Source organism: Onthophagus taurus, chromosome 8 (assembly GCF_036711975.1).
Source record: "Onthophagus taurus isolate NC chromosome 8, IU_Otau_3.0, whole genome shotgun sequence".
Taxonomy (NCBI): domain Eukaryota; kingdom Metazoa; phylum Arthropoda; class Insecta; order Coleoptera; family Scarabaeidae; genus Onthophagus; species Onthophagus taurus.
In genome coordinates, this window is record NC_091973.1 from 9,514,484 (window position 1) to 9,531,232 (window position 16,749).

A 16,749-nucleotide genomic window follows, 5' to 3' on the forward strand; every position below is an offset into this window, starting at 1 on the left:
CTAAACTAGATATTTAAAAACGGACGATTTCATTAAAAAGTAGACACTTTCCCTTACATCTGATAATTTGAAAAAAAATATTCCAAGAATTCGAGTCTCCACGAATTTTTATATATTAATGTTAATTTTAGAACTAAATATTTAATTTTTTCAGATAAGGATTTAACCCTTTAAGGACCAAGACCGTGTATTCACGCAAAATAAAAACTGCCTTATAGACGAAAGCGGTATCTACGCGCAATATCGAAGGCACGTACGAACCAAAACCTTATGATTGCGATGTAAGATCAATTTATCGCAAGGAGATACTACAAGTCTTATCTACATCATTGTAGCGTCGCTACAAACATTCGCAATTCACCTTCCAAAAATTACAAAATTTTTAGTAGCCATGTTTTTATTTTCTTTGTTTCCGTTGGAAATTTATTAAAAAAATGAACGTTGTTATTTTTAGTTTTTCACCAGTATTGTCTGATTGTAACTACGTGTAAGACGTATATAAAATTGTACCTAATATAAATAATTATATATAATATAATAATTTGGAATACGAATCTTTATATTCCCTTGTACCTTGAATCCTTATACTTCCACTCAATTATTAGAAAAGTTAAAGAAGTTACAAGAAGATTCAAGACAAGGTAAAGAACAACCAAATATTAAGTATTCTTCAAAAATTGAGGGAGAAGCTGATGTTGGACCGATAGAAAAATCAGTGAAAAATACATCATTAACAAGAATGACAACGTCATCAGGAATGAATATTTTCTTGAAGAAAAGTAATAAAAAGGATTAGAGAATTCTATTTGAAAAGATTCAAGATAAATATCAGGAAACCATCAAGACCGACGTCACACTTCATCCTTTTACATTTTTTATTTAACTTAAAATACATTTTAAATCATTATCAAATTTTTTTTTTATTTACATTTTCTCACCTTCTTTGATTACGTTATGTTGGGAAGTGATCTAGCACCAGAAATGCCAGACCACGTTGAGTGACCACATAGAGATTAAAAATAAGGGTTTAAATATATCCTGGAGGTGAATCTTTAAGTTCACGGTTATTTATTTACGACGATCTTAATAACCTTAACTTTCTTATTGACTCCGGAGCAGACATTTCGTTACTTCCTGTTTCTTTATTTCCTTCTCCCAACAAAAATCAGCTTTGGTATTGTCTGCTGCTAATGGTAGCAAAATTAAAACGCTTGGAAAGAAATTACTTTCTGTATCTTTACGTCTAAGACGTACGTTTCCATTCGTTTTCACTTTAGCAGATGTGATGAAACCAATATTGGGTGCTGATTTCAAAAATCGTATAATTATTGGTCCTTTAATGCTTATCGCTTCAATTTGTTCGGTTTTTAATTTTAACCCTTCCAAAATTAATTTAATAAATTCTCAGATCTCTAGTGAAACTAAATTCACAAAGTTAGTTAAACCAGTCTTACACTCAACTACCCATAAAATTATCCAATTCGCATCTTCCTTTTAGTAAACCACGTCGTCTTGATGCAAAAAAACTTTTAATCGTAAAAAACGAATTTGAATTAATGGTAGAAATGGATATTTGCATTTGAAAAATATAGCAACAATCTATAATCAATTTATCAAAACAAGCTATAATCATCATGCTCCGCTCTAAAGCTTATTGTGAACCTTGACCTGCATTAACAGTTCCCTCCAAACTTGTCCATCCCGCGCCTATCATTTTCAGCTTTCTTAGGTCGTCCACAGCGATCAAAGACAATCCTTGTGGTACTTTTTGGCGGTATGGCCAATATGGCAAACAAATCCGGCTCAGTCCCGAAAAAGTTAAAAATAATACACATAAATATATATTTTAAAATTTTATTTTTTGACAAAAACGTGATTGTACCAAAAAAAACTTATGAAATCATATTTCATAATTGGTATCAACCGTTAAAAAAAAACTGACACAAAACACCAGCAAGGAAAAAGAAAACAATACATTGTTACAAAGAGGCAGTGCAAACTAGAACAAAATCGGCAGTAAATGAAACAAAAAGAAACAGTTTAGCTTAAGGAATGTTTGGGTAGATGTATTGTTTTATAAATAATTATATAAATATACTACAATATTCGGGTGAGGGAGGGAAAGTTTCCTTAATATTAATTTAATAATTTGTTTACACAGTAAACAAGTAGTTTTTAAGTTTTTCTATGTACAAAAGATGGTTCTAAAATCTAATATTGCTTAAAATTTAAATTTATAAGTGAGGATGATCAAAATCTGTTACAAAAAAAATCATTTCGTTGATCTGATCTTATCTTTTTAGCAGTCGAAAATCAGAGCGTCTATAGGAATAAATTATTGGTACAGTTTGAATATCACTCAGGTTCATTTTATTCTTTTCTATAAAAACGAAATTTTTACTTGAACCAATAACCAAGGCAAGGAAAACGAAAAATATTAAATCACATTTAAGTTGAAGCGTAAAAGGTGGTTATTAGTTCTTTTATATTATTATTACAAAAAAAACGCACGTAAAAAATAAAAACACCATTAAAATTTTCAAATCAGTTAATAACTACCATAAACAATACTAACAAACTCAAAAGTTATAAAAGTTTGGTCATAATAATAGTTATCACAAAAAAAAATTATTAGAAAAAAGAAATAAATTAAAATAAGAATAATTATATTATTATAACAGAGTCTTCATTTCACTACATCTTATTAACTCTGCAAAGTAACAATAAATTTTTTTCTGGTTTTTAAAATCAAAAAAAAATTTATTATTTTTTAATAATTATAATTATTCGTTTCGACGTTACTTAATTCGACCAAAGCCATAGCGACTTGCATATCACACCTAGAAACCTGCTTTTTACCACCACCGTTCGTTTCAAATTTGTCATTTCGAACCAAAACTGTTGGACGTTTTTGATTTTCGACTTCCACAACACTCGTGGTGCCCTCTTCTGACCAATTCAAAGGTTGCGCTAAATCCTCTTGCGTTAAATCCCACTGTTGTCTCCATCGTTTTTTAGGAATCTCACTAACTTCCGCACTACGCGGTGATGTTGAGTCTCCCGTATCTTTAGATGAAGTATCGGAATAACCGGAGGATGTTGAAGCTAAATCTTGACAATTATATTGGTCGTTATCCAATAAAAAATCATCGTGTGGAAGAAAAACTTGTTTGATTTTTAAATCAGGAAAACTAGGTTCAATAGCAACATGACTTTTCCTAAGTTCAATTAAAGCTTGAGCAGCCATATTAGCATTTTCGGAATTACGATTTTGTAAATAATTCACGTTTTCGTTACGCCAACCATTATTTAAACTTCGCGATGCTTTTTTCGGTGTCGTTTGTATCGAATTTCTTTTCTCTTTCCGCTTAACGCTTTCAAACCATTCTTGGACGGCAATTGAGTGTTCCTCATCAGTCAATTTTTCCATATTCATAGCTGCCGGCGATGTATATCGCTTCAACTGGAAATTGGGATGTTCCGGACAATGTCGATTCGCATGCGTGTAACGTTTATCGCAGTTTGGGGCGGAACACACAAAGGGCTTTTCACCAGTATGAAGTCTTTTATGGGTTTTCAATTGTCCGGATTGCGCGAAACGTTTAGCACATCGTGGAAAATCACATGCGTATGGTTTTTCACCTGAAATTTAAAAAATTATTAGAAAAAACATCAAATAAAAATTATTATTATTTATTAAAGAGGATTTTTTGTAATTTTTTAATGCAAATTGCAATATTTGATACAATCTCAGTTGGTATTTAAAAAAAAGAGAAATATGATGAAACTTTAAAAAAATTTGTGGAAGAAAATTATTCTTGAAAACATTTTAAGTCTACAAGGAAACGATGCTCCGCATGGTAAAGGAACGAGATACACGAATAATAAAACCTAACCGTTTAGAAGCATCCCATATAACCGCGCCTATGTGACTACAGAAAAGGACTTTTGAATCAAGAACATTTGAGAAGTAGTATTCACATAATTAGATCCCATGCGATACTCAAAATTTTTAAGATATCTCCTACTAAATGTAATTTGATAGCAGTTATCATAATTCAGAAACAAATAGTTTTTGAAGCAATAGTCTTTAAAGCAGACGTTCAAGATCCTCCTCAAGCATCAAGCTGTCGGATATGGAACTAATCCTGGAAAAAAATTTCCAGTCATCCGCGTAAAGCAAAAAATTGGAGTAGCGAAAATACTACATAATTGTCAACCTTCACTGCTTGGCGTCTGCCAGAGATAAAAGAAGCTACCCATAATAGTAAGCTATTTGGTACGTTAAATTTATTTTGTGATGTATTTTATCGAAGACCTTACTAAAGTCCGTATAAATAGAATCAACCTGAAGATCGTCACTCATGGACTTCAACTATGCTGTTGATGAATGATTTGTGGGTGAATACAGTGGTATAAGTGGTTATACATTAGTTTTTCAAAGACCTTTGAAACAACAGGGAGAAGAGAAATTGGACGATAATTAGTGACGATGTGCTTTTTACCAGACTTGAAAATTGGTATTATAAATGCTTATTTCCATTCCATAAGGAAGATAGATACTTTCATAGAGAGACTGAAAATGTGGTATAAGGGTATAGCTAGCTCCTCCGCGTAACTGCCAATAAGCCTACCAGGCAAACCATCTGGACCTGGGCCTAATTTAGTGTCAACTAGACTTAGGAGATCTGTAACATCCTGTAGTGAGAACCAAGGACAGGACAGAAGAAAAGAACGGCTAGTGGAAGAAAAATATTTGGATAACAGTTCTGATATGTTCTGCCCGCCCTCCGTTAACACGCCGTCGTAATCCATCCGTAATACCATCACAACCACGTTTCCTGTCATTAACATACGACTATAAATGAGATGGACGATCAATTAAGAAATCTTCGACACGTTTAAGATAGTTATTGTAGTCGCAAGCTATTAATACCTTAGCACGTTTACGTAATAATTTAAGACGGAAAGTCACTACCGTTTCTCCATTTCTTCCATTTTTTGTGAAATTTTAGTTTTTCTTTAATAGAAGGCAGCTTCGAGCGGAGTCTCGCGGAATTAATTCGCCCATGCACGAACTCAAAATAGAGTAAAAAACATTAGCACATTGATCAACGTTTAAGGAACTAAACAAATCGCCCAATAAGACCGTCATAATCCGCGCGATCAAACCGCTAGTCATTTCGGAAGCATCTGCGTAGGTAAGGAGTCTGAGTAAAGTAAAAGACAAATTCTAAAGCAAGATGATGCGTGTCTAAGCCGACCAGCGGTTCATCACACGAGACTTACATCAGAATTACATAAAATTAAATCTAATGTTCTATCTCATTTTTGTTTAAAACGTTGTTGAATTGATATAAATTACGATAGGAAAACACAAGGAGGAACTCTTTCGTCCGAGCATCGAGGAATGAGCCCATACCCAGTCGACATAGACCAGGAAACGCTTGGGATATTAAAATCACCAACGACCAGGAGGCTGACGTCAGGAAGCAGATCGCGCACATCCTGAAGTTGCCGAAGAAAAGCACTAAATGGGGCAGGATCACATGGAGGCAGATAAACACAACACACAGACAATCACAAATCCTCAGCTCCCGACCCAAGCACCGGCAGTGGGGTAATAGAGATTCCTCTACGTGCTCTCTAAAGTTTTCTTATAGGAGTCGGTGTATAGCTTCAATATTACTCTTGGTTATCGGGCAGCTTATAACCTCACCAATACGGGATAAAATAAGCCTGGCATTCTCCGCAACAACCGACTCGACGTGCTTAATCTTATCCTGCTGCTTTTGATAGTACCTTCAAAATCAGAAATGTTATCACCATAAAAGACGAGAGACTTAACGAGAGATTTTTAATATCCAACTGAATTGATATCAAGATACGAAGCAACTCGGACACGGTAGGGTCGGATGAAGACAAGGGTGGAGTAGCATCATCATCCACAATAATTGAGCAATTTGCACCATCTCTGCAATTAGGGTATTTCCAAAAAACGCCATCAGCCATTACTGTGCTAAATTTGCCTTGGGAATCTTTACGCAACCAGCATGGAAGCACTTTTCACATCTCCCAGAGTATGGAATACCGGGAGATCTCGAAGAAACACTTTCATTGCAAACTGGACAGTCCGTGGACATCGCACTCTGAACGCGTCTTAAAACGGGTTGAGAAACAGCAAAAAACAACCGGTCCGCACGAGAGTTCGGCGAGTGATATAAATATCAGTCAAATATCTTGTAAAAATGACCGAGAACAAGCCTATTAACACCTCAAGATCACTCGCAAAACATTAATAAGCACCGCGCACCGAAGATCCAATTTTGAAGGCACAAGGAACACTCAAAAACTACCAGGTAAATTGAACGGATAGAAACATGTTACGCAGTGCTGATTCATACTCATCTTTTTCGTCAACAATCCCCGGACAAGTATAAGTACTTAATAATCCGTATTTGATAATGATCGGTATTCCGGATCTGCATTATTACACGTGTACTTCATCCAAACTACATATTATACAGACAGGAAAACTGAAATCCATAGTAAAGAATTCCCCTAACTTCCTAAATTTGGCCTAGTATAATATCTGGGATCCAAATAAGCAGTATGTGCCTTTGATTTGCTTGCAACGCATCAGTTTAAAGATTAATTGCTTAGTTGTTTGTCATATAATACATATGTATAACAATGCAAAACATATTACACTAACAATAAAAGAAAAGTCCGATATATTAGAAAGACTAATTCGAAGTAGAAAAGTGTTGGCAAATGAATATGTAGTAGGAATATCAACAATTTCCAAGAATTTATTTCAAAGATGATGAGGATATTGAAATCCAAAAAAAACTTGACGAAAAGCCGAATACCCAAAAATGGAAACTTATTAATATACATGATTTTTACGCAATGATCAAGACACATTCCAATTTCCTACGAAATTGTATCTGCCAAAAAAAAACAGTTTTATACTGAAACCTATGGAAATAATAATTTTAGAGCTAGAGAATATAAAAGAATTAAACCTCGGATCTACTCAAATATAATAATAATAATAAAGGTCTTTATTTCTCTTTGAACCAAACACAATTAGTTACATAATCCTTAAAACCTTAAAAAAATCCAATTTGTAAATTAAGTTATTAAATTATTAAATTCGGTCGAGACCCAAAAAAACAGAAAAATAAAAAAAAATGTTTAATATGTAAATTTACTCAGAAAAAGCAAAGCGACTTTCTATTTTATTTTATTCTCCCCCGCAGAGGTAGACAATCATATGGAATGGGATTGCTAGTGCTCACATTGCTGAGTCAGCAAATACCGATGTAATTTATTTTTAAATTTTTGGTTACTTAATTGACGCAATTCTGTTAGCAATTTATTCCAAATTAATGACACATTGTACGTGAAAGAGTGTTTGAAAGATTCTGTTCTATGTTTTGGTACATCTAATAGTCCCCGATATCTGACATTGATGCAGTGAATATCTGATCTAAATGCAATATCATATACATCATATACAAAGCAGATGAACTTGCACGAAAAGCTGCTTGAAAAAACATTGGTTCGTTCTAAGGAGAAGACCTATTAAAGCTGTTGGTTATAGGAAAGGCAAAAAATACGACGAGGTCAATTTACAACGTTATTCCACTCAATTATACTGCACTTTTGCCTATGGACCAAAAAGCCATTAGACTGACAAAATTATTTTATCGGAAAAGTCTTTTAGCCCATATTTTATCCGATAACGAACGAAGAAGCCGTTAAGTTATTAAAAATCATTAATTTCAAGGACGCTGTATATGTACTAGTACAGGTAAACGTCGTTTTACGCCAGGGTTCCGTTCCCAGAGACACCGGCGTAAACAAAATCGGCGTAAAATGAACACAAATATAATGACGATATAAGGTTATGTTCCATGTCAAAATTCTAAGAACAATCTAACATGTTTATTTAATACATATTCTATATATATTCCAATTTCATTTGCATAAGGTCGAACGGCAGCTGTGACACTTCTTTTAACATTTGCGCTTCGATTGTAGAGGAAAGGATACGAGTTAGATCATCCGTTTTTAGGATATTCCTATCATTTTCTTTCTCATCCTCCTCTTCTTCTTCGGCATTTTCTGATTGAGGGCGATCATATGCCTCGATCAACTTTTCTAATTCTTGATTTAAGAGTGGTTGGTCATGCACGTCTAACAGTTCGGTCTCATCTTCAGTTGTTACTTCTTCGAATCCACATTCGCGTGTTAGCCTGATGTCCTCGTTTATGTTAATGTTATTTACCACTTCTACACTTGCACCTTGTATAAATCCAGGCAAAAGTTCACGTCAAACGCCGTTTAAACAATTGTTTGTCACTTCGTCCCAAACAGACTTTAGATTATTTATTCCTTTTAAAATGTCTGTATGATCGCCAATAATCTTTGACGATCCCATTGGAATTAGTATCTATCGTCTTAATCATTACTTTTAATGTTATGTGCAAATAATACACTTTAAAGGTAGAAATTACCCCTGATCCATGTGTTATAAAACGGAGGTTGTGTTAGGGGGCATGTAAATTACCTTGACGTCCAATTCCGTGTCTAAGGTGTCAAGATTTTGCTGATGTCCTGGGGCATTGTCTAATAGGAGGATTGCTTTCTTTGGAAGGTTATTTCGGTCAGAAACTTTAAGCACAGTAGGCCAAAAATAATTATTATACCAGTCTGTAAAAATCCCACGCCGGCGTCAACCGGCGTAATTGTGAATCGGCGTAAATCGAACAGGCGCAAAACGACGTTTACCTGTACTATGCAATGCTTGGGAAAAAGTCTCCACCGAAGTCTTGGAGAAGTGCTGGCACAAAATTATCTGAAGATCTGATTCCTCTGAGTCAATTAAGTCGCAATCTGCTTTCCTTAGATAAAGAACTGAAAGATTTTTATATATTTTTTATTAATAATTCGTAAATATTTAACAGATGCTTTATATGATGAATGACGTTTACGTTAGCCATTAGTTACTTAGTTTTGCGAAGTTGTATGAATCAAAATGGATAAAAAGGGTTCTAGGGCCAATCGTATCCACCATAATCGACGACGAAAACGTTGTTTTTACGGTAATCACAATACGCTGGAAACAGAATCAAATTTTGCAGGTATGTCAGGTACCAACTTGGCAAAAAATGAAAATTCTGTGATTGCTGTTTCACTATTGCATTTTAAACTTTTATACAGTCTTTACAACAATTTATGAGGGTATAAAGTGTAGAATTTGTGACAGTGACATTACTATGAAGCAAAGTGCACGTGGTTTTACGTCAAAAGAGAGTGTCAGTAATAAACAATGTGCTTGAAATTAATCGACTTGTATTTGTAATGAAACTTTGGGAGTCGGCAGAGAAGGCAAAAACTTGTTTTGTGGACTAATGGACATAGGTAAAGGTTTAGTGATCAACTCTTTTTATAGTTGTCTCGAGAATGTGTACACTTCGGCAAAGGCAGTTTAACCCCATTACGTTTTGCTTTTCAATAAAAAAGTTGTCTGGCTTCAGTAATCCAAATTATTTACTTATCCAGATAACCTCAAATTTAATTAGTCCAGATTATTGCATTGTAATGTTCATTTTGGCAAATGGATTTATTATTAATCTCAGTATCATAATGAAAACACTTTGACATATCATGAATGATAATCAAATTGGCTTGCTTGCCATGGTGTCTAAATTAGCCTGACTATAATTGTGCTTTAATCTTTGAACTTAGATTTACAATAAACATGTTTGCTCCTGTTACTCTCCATGTATAGGCAAAGATTTGACTCAAGTGTCATCTTTCTTCAGTCTTAATTCTTTTCTATCTAAAACTTAATATATTAAAGAAATATTTTTATTTGAAAATGTAATGAAACAGCAAGTAAATAAAAATGTTAGGCTAAATAGAGGACTTTAAGTATAACCCAAAGCACCTTAGATAGCCTTTGTGAACATCTCATAAAAGTAAGGTTAAAAAATGTTTTTTTCTTACCAGTGTGAGTTCTGAGATGAGCTTGAAGAGATTTTTCCCTTGGGAAAACGCGATTACAGAAAGTGCATCTGATGGAACTTGGTGAAGTAGATCCTTGTAAAATCAACGTGTTCAAAACTTCCGCTCGGGGTCGACCACGGCGAATCTCCCCCGGGGATAGGGTACAAGAAACGTTCGCCGGCGATTTATCGAAATCCGGCGATCGTGTCTTAAAAATTCGATTTGTCGGCGTCACAGGGCTAATTTCGGTATCCGTCCCAGACGGTTTCGAACGTTTTGGGGTGCGAGACATGTCGCTAAACTACCGAAAACCGGACACGAACGTTACCAAAACAAACCATCGACACTGAACAAGAATTTAAAGATGGCGGATTAAAAGGAGGGAAACGAACTCGACTCGATCGATAACGAATACAACAACGTCCATTTAAATTTAACGCGATACGTATACGCGTATACGATAGCGTTATTTAAAATTTAAATAGCCCGTTGATGTTTTTGTTTAACTAAAGAAAAATAAATAAATTTCGAATTTATTTATTTATCAACATTACATTTGTTATATTTATACGTTTATTATTATTATCATCACAAAAATGAAAGCTAAAACGATTTAATAACACAACAAGTTTTAACACGTTTGTTATAAACGATATTTCGCTTACTTTTTTTATTTATTAATCTCATTTAAACGAAATGAAATAAATTAATTCTTCTTAAACATTAAAGGTTAATCCTATTTTTAAATTTAAAAAAGTGGCCATAAAAATGTTTGTAAATGTCGATAATGTAGATTTCGTGTACAATTTACTTGAATACGAAGGCGACTAAAATAGGATTTGTTTATATTATGGTGACGTCACACATAGTTCAGGCACGCACCACACGGTGGCTCTGATGGTCGCTACATTCTAAAGACCTGTTTTGCCGGCGATGTATTTTACTATTAATAAGGTTATGTTTTATGTTTATCACATGTTTTTGTTTATATTGGTTTGTGTTGAATGCTAAAGTTAAATTTATTTATTGTGAACTTTGATAAAAAATGAAGTTACGTGCGTGTTCTGTAGCCGGCTAAGGACAAGACATCAAATGTGCCAAGATTTGAAAAGTGGATTGAAGCTTGTGGTACATTTTACGAAGGCAGAGGTTCTTATCAAGTCTACAGGTTATAAACAGTATGTATAAATTATAAAATAGGTATTATGATTTAGTAAATAAATTTAACATACACTGTGTTATTAATTATCATACCCTACGTCATCATTGCAAGTATGCAACCAATATCACAGTATAATAGAATATGCGATTTGCGTATTGCAATACCAATACTGTGATATTGGTTGCATACTTACAATGATGACGTCGGATATTTAATTAACACACTGTACATAATTACAGATACTACACTGTTAAATAAATCCAAACAAAACTCCACAATGTATGCAAGTCAATAACGCAAAATGAAATATTAATGGGTAAGTTATTAATTTTTATTCTTATACCAGTTATACTAATGCTATTATGAAAATTATAGAAGCTGAATCAAGTACATCAATAACCATGCCAGATGAAGATAAATTAATATTGTAACATAAAATGTGTTAAATCATAATGTACTAGTTATTTCAATTGCTTCAACATTTACAGTTTCTTTTGAAGATGAGGAAAAAGGTGTATTGCAAGAAATTGAAGTAAGTTACAGTCAAAATTTTTTGCACTACCTAGTGCTAAAACTATGAGTACTCTATTATCTAGAGATCCTGTACAACCAGGTATATTAACCCCCTTTTTGAAAGAATAAGGAGTGTGACCAATGATCTACAACCTGAAGACAAATGCTGCTCTTTGATATAGAATGAAATGAAGATTCACTCTCATTTATTTTTTTAATAAATATACTATAGAAATAATTGGGTTTGAAGAACAATGGACTACTCCTAATCCTAGCTTCTGTACGCTCTATTCACCACTCCCTCAATATGCAAATTAAAAGTCAACTTCTGATCAAGTGTAATACCAAGGTCCCGAACGGACGAGGATCGATGTAGGACATCATCACCAAGCAAATAGTTATGTATAATGTAATTCTGCTTCTTTGTAAAAGTTATTATTGCGCATTTAGAGACGTTAAGTGTAAGGTAGTTATCAAAGCAATACCTGTACAAATCATCAAGGTCGCTCTGCAGTTTGTCACAGTCGTTTAGACACCTTATAGGCATGAATATTTTAAGGTCATCGGCGTACATGAGACAGCGACACATCATTGCAAGTATGCAACCAATATCAGTATAATAGAATATGCGATTTGCGTATTGCAATACCAATACTGTGATATTGGTTGCATCTTGCAATGATGACGTCGGATACGATAATTAATTAACACACTTTACATAATTACAGATACTACAATGTTAAATACATCCAAACAAACCTCCACAATGGATGCAAGTGCATCGTCAATAACGCAAAATGAAATATTAATGGGTAAGTTATTAATTTTTATTCTTATACCAGTTATACTAATGCTATTATAAAAATTATAGAAGCTGAATCAATTACATTAGGACCAGGTACCTCGAAGAATGCTATCCCATAATGTACTAGTTATTTTAATTGCTTCAACATTTACAGTTTCTTTTGAAGATGAGGAAAAAGGTGTATTGCAAGAAATTGAAACTACAGAATAAAAAACAAAACTTATTTCCATATTTATGATCCACCACATTTGCTAAAAGGTGTTCGTAACCGTTTAATTTAATTAATAACAATTCACTGCAAAATGGCAACACATATTGGATGCATACTACATTGACAATCCATCAAATGGAAATTCGTGCCATTCCAAAATTAAAAGATGCCTCTGTAATTCCTGGAAAAATACATGTCATGAACGTGTCGTGTGGTAGCCAAACTTTCAGTTATGGTAGTATTTGTATGATCAGGTAGCAGATACAACCGTTCTTGGTAATATTTATAGAATGATAATTGTATTTTGAACTTCGCAGGTACTACAACTGGTGCAGATGGAAGAAAACTGGATGAATATAATAAATTTCCATTTTTGGAAGAATGCTAAAAAGATCTGGTCTACAATGAAATTTGTAGACAAAAAAGGCAGCAGATCAACACCACCATCTATCAAGAACTGGATTGTTACATTAAACAGTTTGGAAGGCATTTTCAAATCAATGAATCAAATCAAGAAAAGTATGGTATTTCAAGTTTAAAAACACGACTATTAATCAGGATTCATTAGCGAATTTCTTTGGACAAATGAGGCAATATTCTGGACGAAACGTCAATCGGGCTGCAGTAAATTTTATTGAAAATTTCAAAATATTGCTGATTAATATTTTAGTCAGTAGTCATTCGCTAGGTGCCAATTGTGAAAATAAAGATGGTACTAAATTATTAATCAATTCCTTTCATTTGATGTAGCAGAAAAAGAACGTACTCCTCATTCTATAAAAATTGCATTTCCAACAATATGTCGCATATTGCAAAATTTGCAAAAAGAACATTTTATCTACCAATACAATTCAATAGTGGCATGATTTGGCACCCCTGGCGTCCAAATTAATGTATTGCACACAAAATTTTATTCAAGGATTATATACTTCCTACAATATTATTTTACATTTAGTACCCAGAGTATGTTCTGAAAAAGTTTTTTCAACTTTAACTCACACTTTGTGAACACACAGAAGATGTTATCAACAACATTTTAAATGAATTTTTAATTTTTTGTATTTTTAACTGGACAAATGGTGTAAATGGGATTCTTAATGGCAAAGATGTCCGCACCAAATGTTGTAAGGACCATATTTACATTCAAGATCATAGCTTACAAAAAAAAAACAGATCATAAAGGTGCACATGAAATTTTTATTATATGTATATCATCATTGTTTTTTTTTTACCTTATACTATGCATGCTTTTTTTATATGTTTTTATTTGTACTTATTTGAATAATATTTTTTTACTTACTATGGTGTATTATTCTTTTTATATACCCAAATATGTTCCAACACCTTCAACATTACTTAATGCATTTGATGAAATTTCAGTATAACCTCCAATTAAATGCATTAAAACAAGTCGAACTGAAAAGAAAATATTAACTTATGTTTTTACACAAAAGTTAGTTTTCACTTTTTTATTACATTTGTACTTATAAAACTGATATACACTGAGAAAAATGCTGTGAAATTTACAGCTATATCACTGTAAAATTAAAATCTATTATACTTATGTTTTACTATGATTTTTATACAAAAAAAATCTTATAAGTACAATAGATTCATTATAGTTTTGCAGTTATATAACTAAATTTCACAGCATTTTTCTCGGTGTACATTAGAAAGTAATTGTAGATATAATTTAAAAATAACGCTACATATATAATGATTTCATTTGTTAGGGGACACGTGCTAATAGATGGCGCTAAAAACGCTGAGCCAGCAGTTTATTAACAATGTCTGGTTACTTCTTGATTAATCATAGTCCATACTTATTTCATATTTATCTATCCTCAGTTTCTGGTGATATAGCATAAATCACAAAATGTCAAAATTGGCCAATTTTTCTTAATAAAATCAATTATAACCTAAGTACTAAAACTGTTGGTAGAGTATCCAGAACGCTCCAGGATAAAGAGATGTTGGTTTGTGCGTTTCTGGATATAGAATGTGCGTTCAACGACGCAATACCACAATCCCTTGAAAGAGCTGCTGTTGACACGGGAGTTGAAGCAACTATAGCGGGTTGGATCCGCAATATGCTTTATAGTAGAATAGTTTCTAGTTCACACCACGGTGGCACCTGTTTGTCGAGGATATCCAAAGTCCTCCAGGACCCTAGATACCATTTGCGCTTGGTGTAAGGGAGAGAATCTCTCGATAAACCTGCAAAAGACAATCGTTGTGCCCTTCACCAGGAGACGAAAGGTGGATGGACTAAGCCGCCCAACTATCCATGGTGAAGAAATTCCTTTCTCAAAGGAAGTCAAATATCTAGGAGCAATCCTAGACAAAATCTTGTCATGGAATGAACATTTGCAGGGAGTTTTTCACAAAGCTAGAGTATCCTTGTGGACTTGTCGTAGTAAAAAATTGGGGATCTATGATCACGTATGGAGCAGCAGCCTGCTATAGCAAAGTCCGACAGATTTCAGTTATCGGTAAGCTTTCACGAATTTAACCAGTAGCTGGATTGGCAATCTCTAGTGCGATAAGTAAAACGAAAACTCTAGCAATGGATGTTCTGCTTGGACTATCTCTTTTTTTGCATTTGCATATAGAGAAAGTGGCTAGAACTACCATTTACAGATTTAAGCAATATGCTAAAAACTGTTCCGACATGTCCTACCAATGGGCTGTGGAAGACATTATAAGCACTAATATTTTGCTAACAATGACACCTCGGATTAAGCAAGCTTACAGCCTGGGTACATACTGTACTGTGTTCCAGGCGGAAGTATTTGCTATTGACATGGGTGCTAAAAAACTTCTTGAGAGAAGGGTGAAGAACATGACAATACGATTTTTCTCAGATAGTCAAGCCGCTCTCCAGGCGCTACAGGCCGTGAAAACGGTGTCGGCTTTGGTTAATGACCATAAAAGAACATTAAACACACTGAGTTGTGATAACAGAGTTTCTCTGATCTGGGTCCCAGGTCACTCGGGGGTTGCTGGCAATGAAGCGACAGATGAGCCAGCACGAGAGAGAAGCGTTAATGCGTTTATGGGGCCAGTAGTTGGTGTATCATTTGCAATGGCCAAACATAGGATTAGACTGTGGGCTGAAGAAAGGCTTCGTCTACTGTGGACCAGTTCTCCTGGTCCATGGAGCATGGTGGAGACATGCTAACGTGTTTATTAACATCGCCACTGTCAAACCCGAGAATATTTTAGTACTTGCTCGTAGCATCATTAAAGTTCTGATGGGTGTCTTTACTCGGCACTGCCGACGAAAATTACACCTCAACTGGTTGGCCGACGATGTTGAATGCCGACTATGTGCGGAGGACGAGGAGACGGTTGAGCATGTTTCATGCCACTGCCCTGCTTTTAATCGTATCACAATCTCAATTTTTGGTCACAGTTTATCTCCCCAAAGGACCTGAATGACTTTTCACCAAACAAGGTATTAACTTTCGTTAAGAATTACAATAAACCCTTAGGGTCGCGGTGCAAGGTTGGTTGGTCCGCTTACCCGATATGCAATTATGTAATGTAATGTAAGTACTAACATCGATAGAGAATGACGTAATGGATAAAAATATTCCTAATGCATCAAGAATTCATAATCCATAATTATTTTATATTTATCTATCACCAATGTGTAGTGATATAGCATAAATCACAAAATGTCAAAATTGTACAATTTTTATAAGGACGAAGGCTTTCACGGCCGATATTAATTAACCTAAAACTAGAACTAACACTAGCACTATCACAAGAACTAACACTAGACCTAGAACTAGAATTTTTCGGGTTAAGCCGTGCGTTTTTTGAAAAAATGTTTGACGTTTCGGATGCAACCTTCTTCAGAAACAAGTTCGAAGTTGTACAATTTTTTTTAATAATATCAACTATACCGTAAGTACTAACACTGATGGAGAAAGACGTCTGGACATATTTGTCCAAAAATCATCTGCAACAATTCATAAACTTAACACATAATAAACTCTTTTCGAGTCTGGGGGCTAATACTCTATTCACAAA

General features: G+C 34.2%; 1 protein-coding gene and 1 long non-coding RNA gene across 9 annotated transcripts; one reads left to right on the forward strand and one right to left on the reverse strand.

Moving 5' to 3' along the window:
* Positions 1 to 1,840: 1,840 nt before the first annotated feature.
* On the reverse strand, positions 1,841 to 10,398 carry LOC111413898 (zinc finger protein 367-like). The gene is made up of 2 exons (XM_023045030.2): positions 10,021 to 10,398; positions 1,841 to 3,642 (listed from the first exon to the last, which is right to left on the reverse strand). Exons 1-2 carry the CDS (start codon positions 10,310 to 10,312, stop codon positions 2,771 to 2,773), a joined length of 1,164 nt encoding a protein of 387 aa, XP_022900798.1. The 5' UTR covers positions 10,313 to 10,398; the 3' UTR covers positions 1,841 to 2,770.
* Positions 10,399 to 10,893: 495 nt separating this feature from the next.
* On the forward strand, positions 10,894 to 14,011 carry LOC111413895 (uncharacterized). 8 transcript variants are annotated; one of them, XR_011641425.1, is made up of 8 exons: positions 10,896 to 11,198; positions 11,422 to 11,498; positions 11,558 to 11,609; positions 11,671 to 11,714; positions 11,779 to 12,507; positions 12,567 to 12,593; positions 12,655 to 12,965; positions 13,029 to 14,011. It is a non-coding gene; the product is annotated as an uncharacterized lncRNA (long non-coding RNA). The 8 variants fall into 8 exon arrangements; XR_011641422.1 differs by having other exon boundaries at positions 10,894 to 11,198; positions 11,671 to 12,507; XR_011641420.1 differs by having other exon boundaries at positions 11,558 to 11,714.
* The last annotated feature ends 2,738 nt before the right edge of the window (positions 14,012 to 16,749 follow it).

What these genes read in the sequence shown, in the direction of transcription:
- LOC111413898 (XM_023045030.2), bottom strand. Translation starts at nt 10,312, where the DNA reads ATGTCTCGCACCCCAAAACGTTCGAAACCGTCTGGGACGGATACCGAA. An exon ending in TCATCTCAGAACTCACACTG is followed by an intron (nt 3,643 to 10,020) that starts GTAAGAAAAAAA and finishes TTTAAATTTCAG; the next exon opens with GTGAAAAACCATACGCATGT.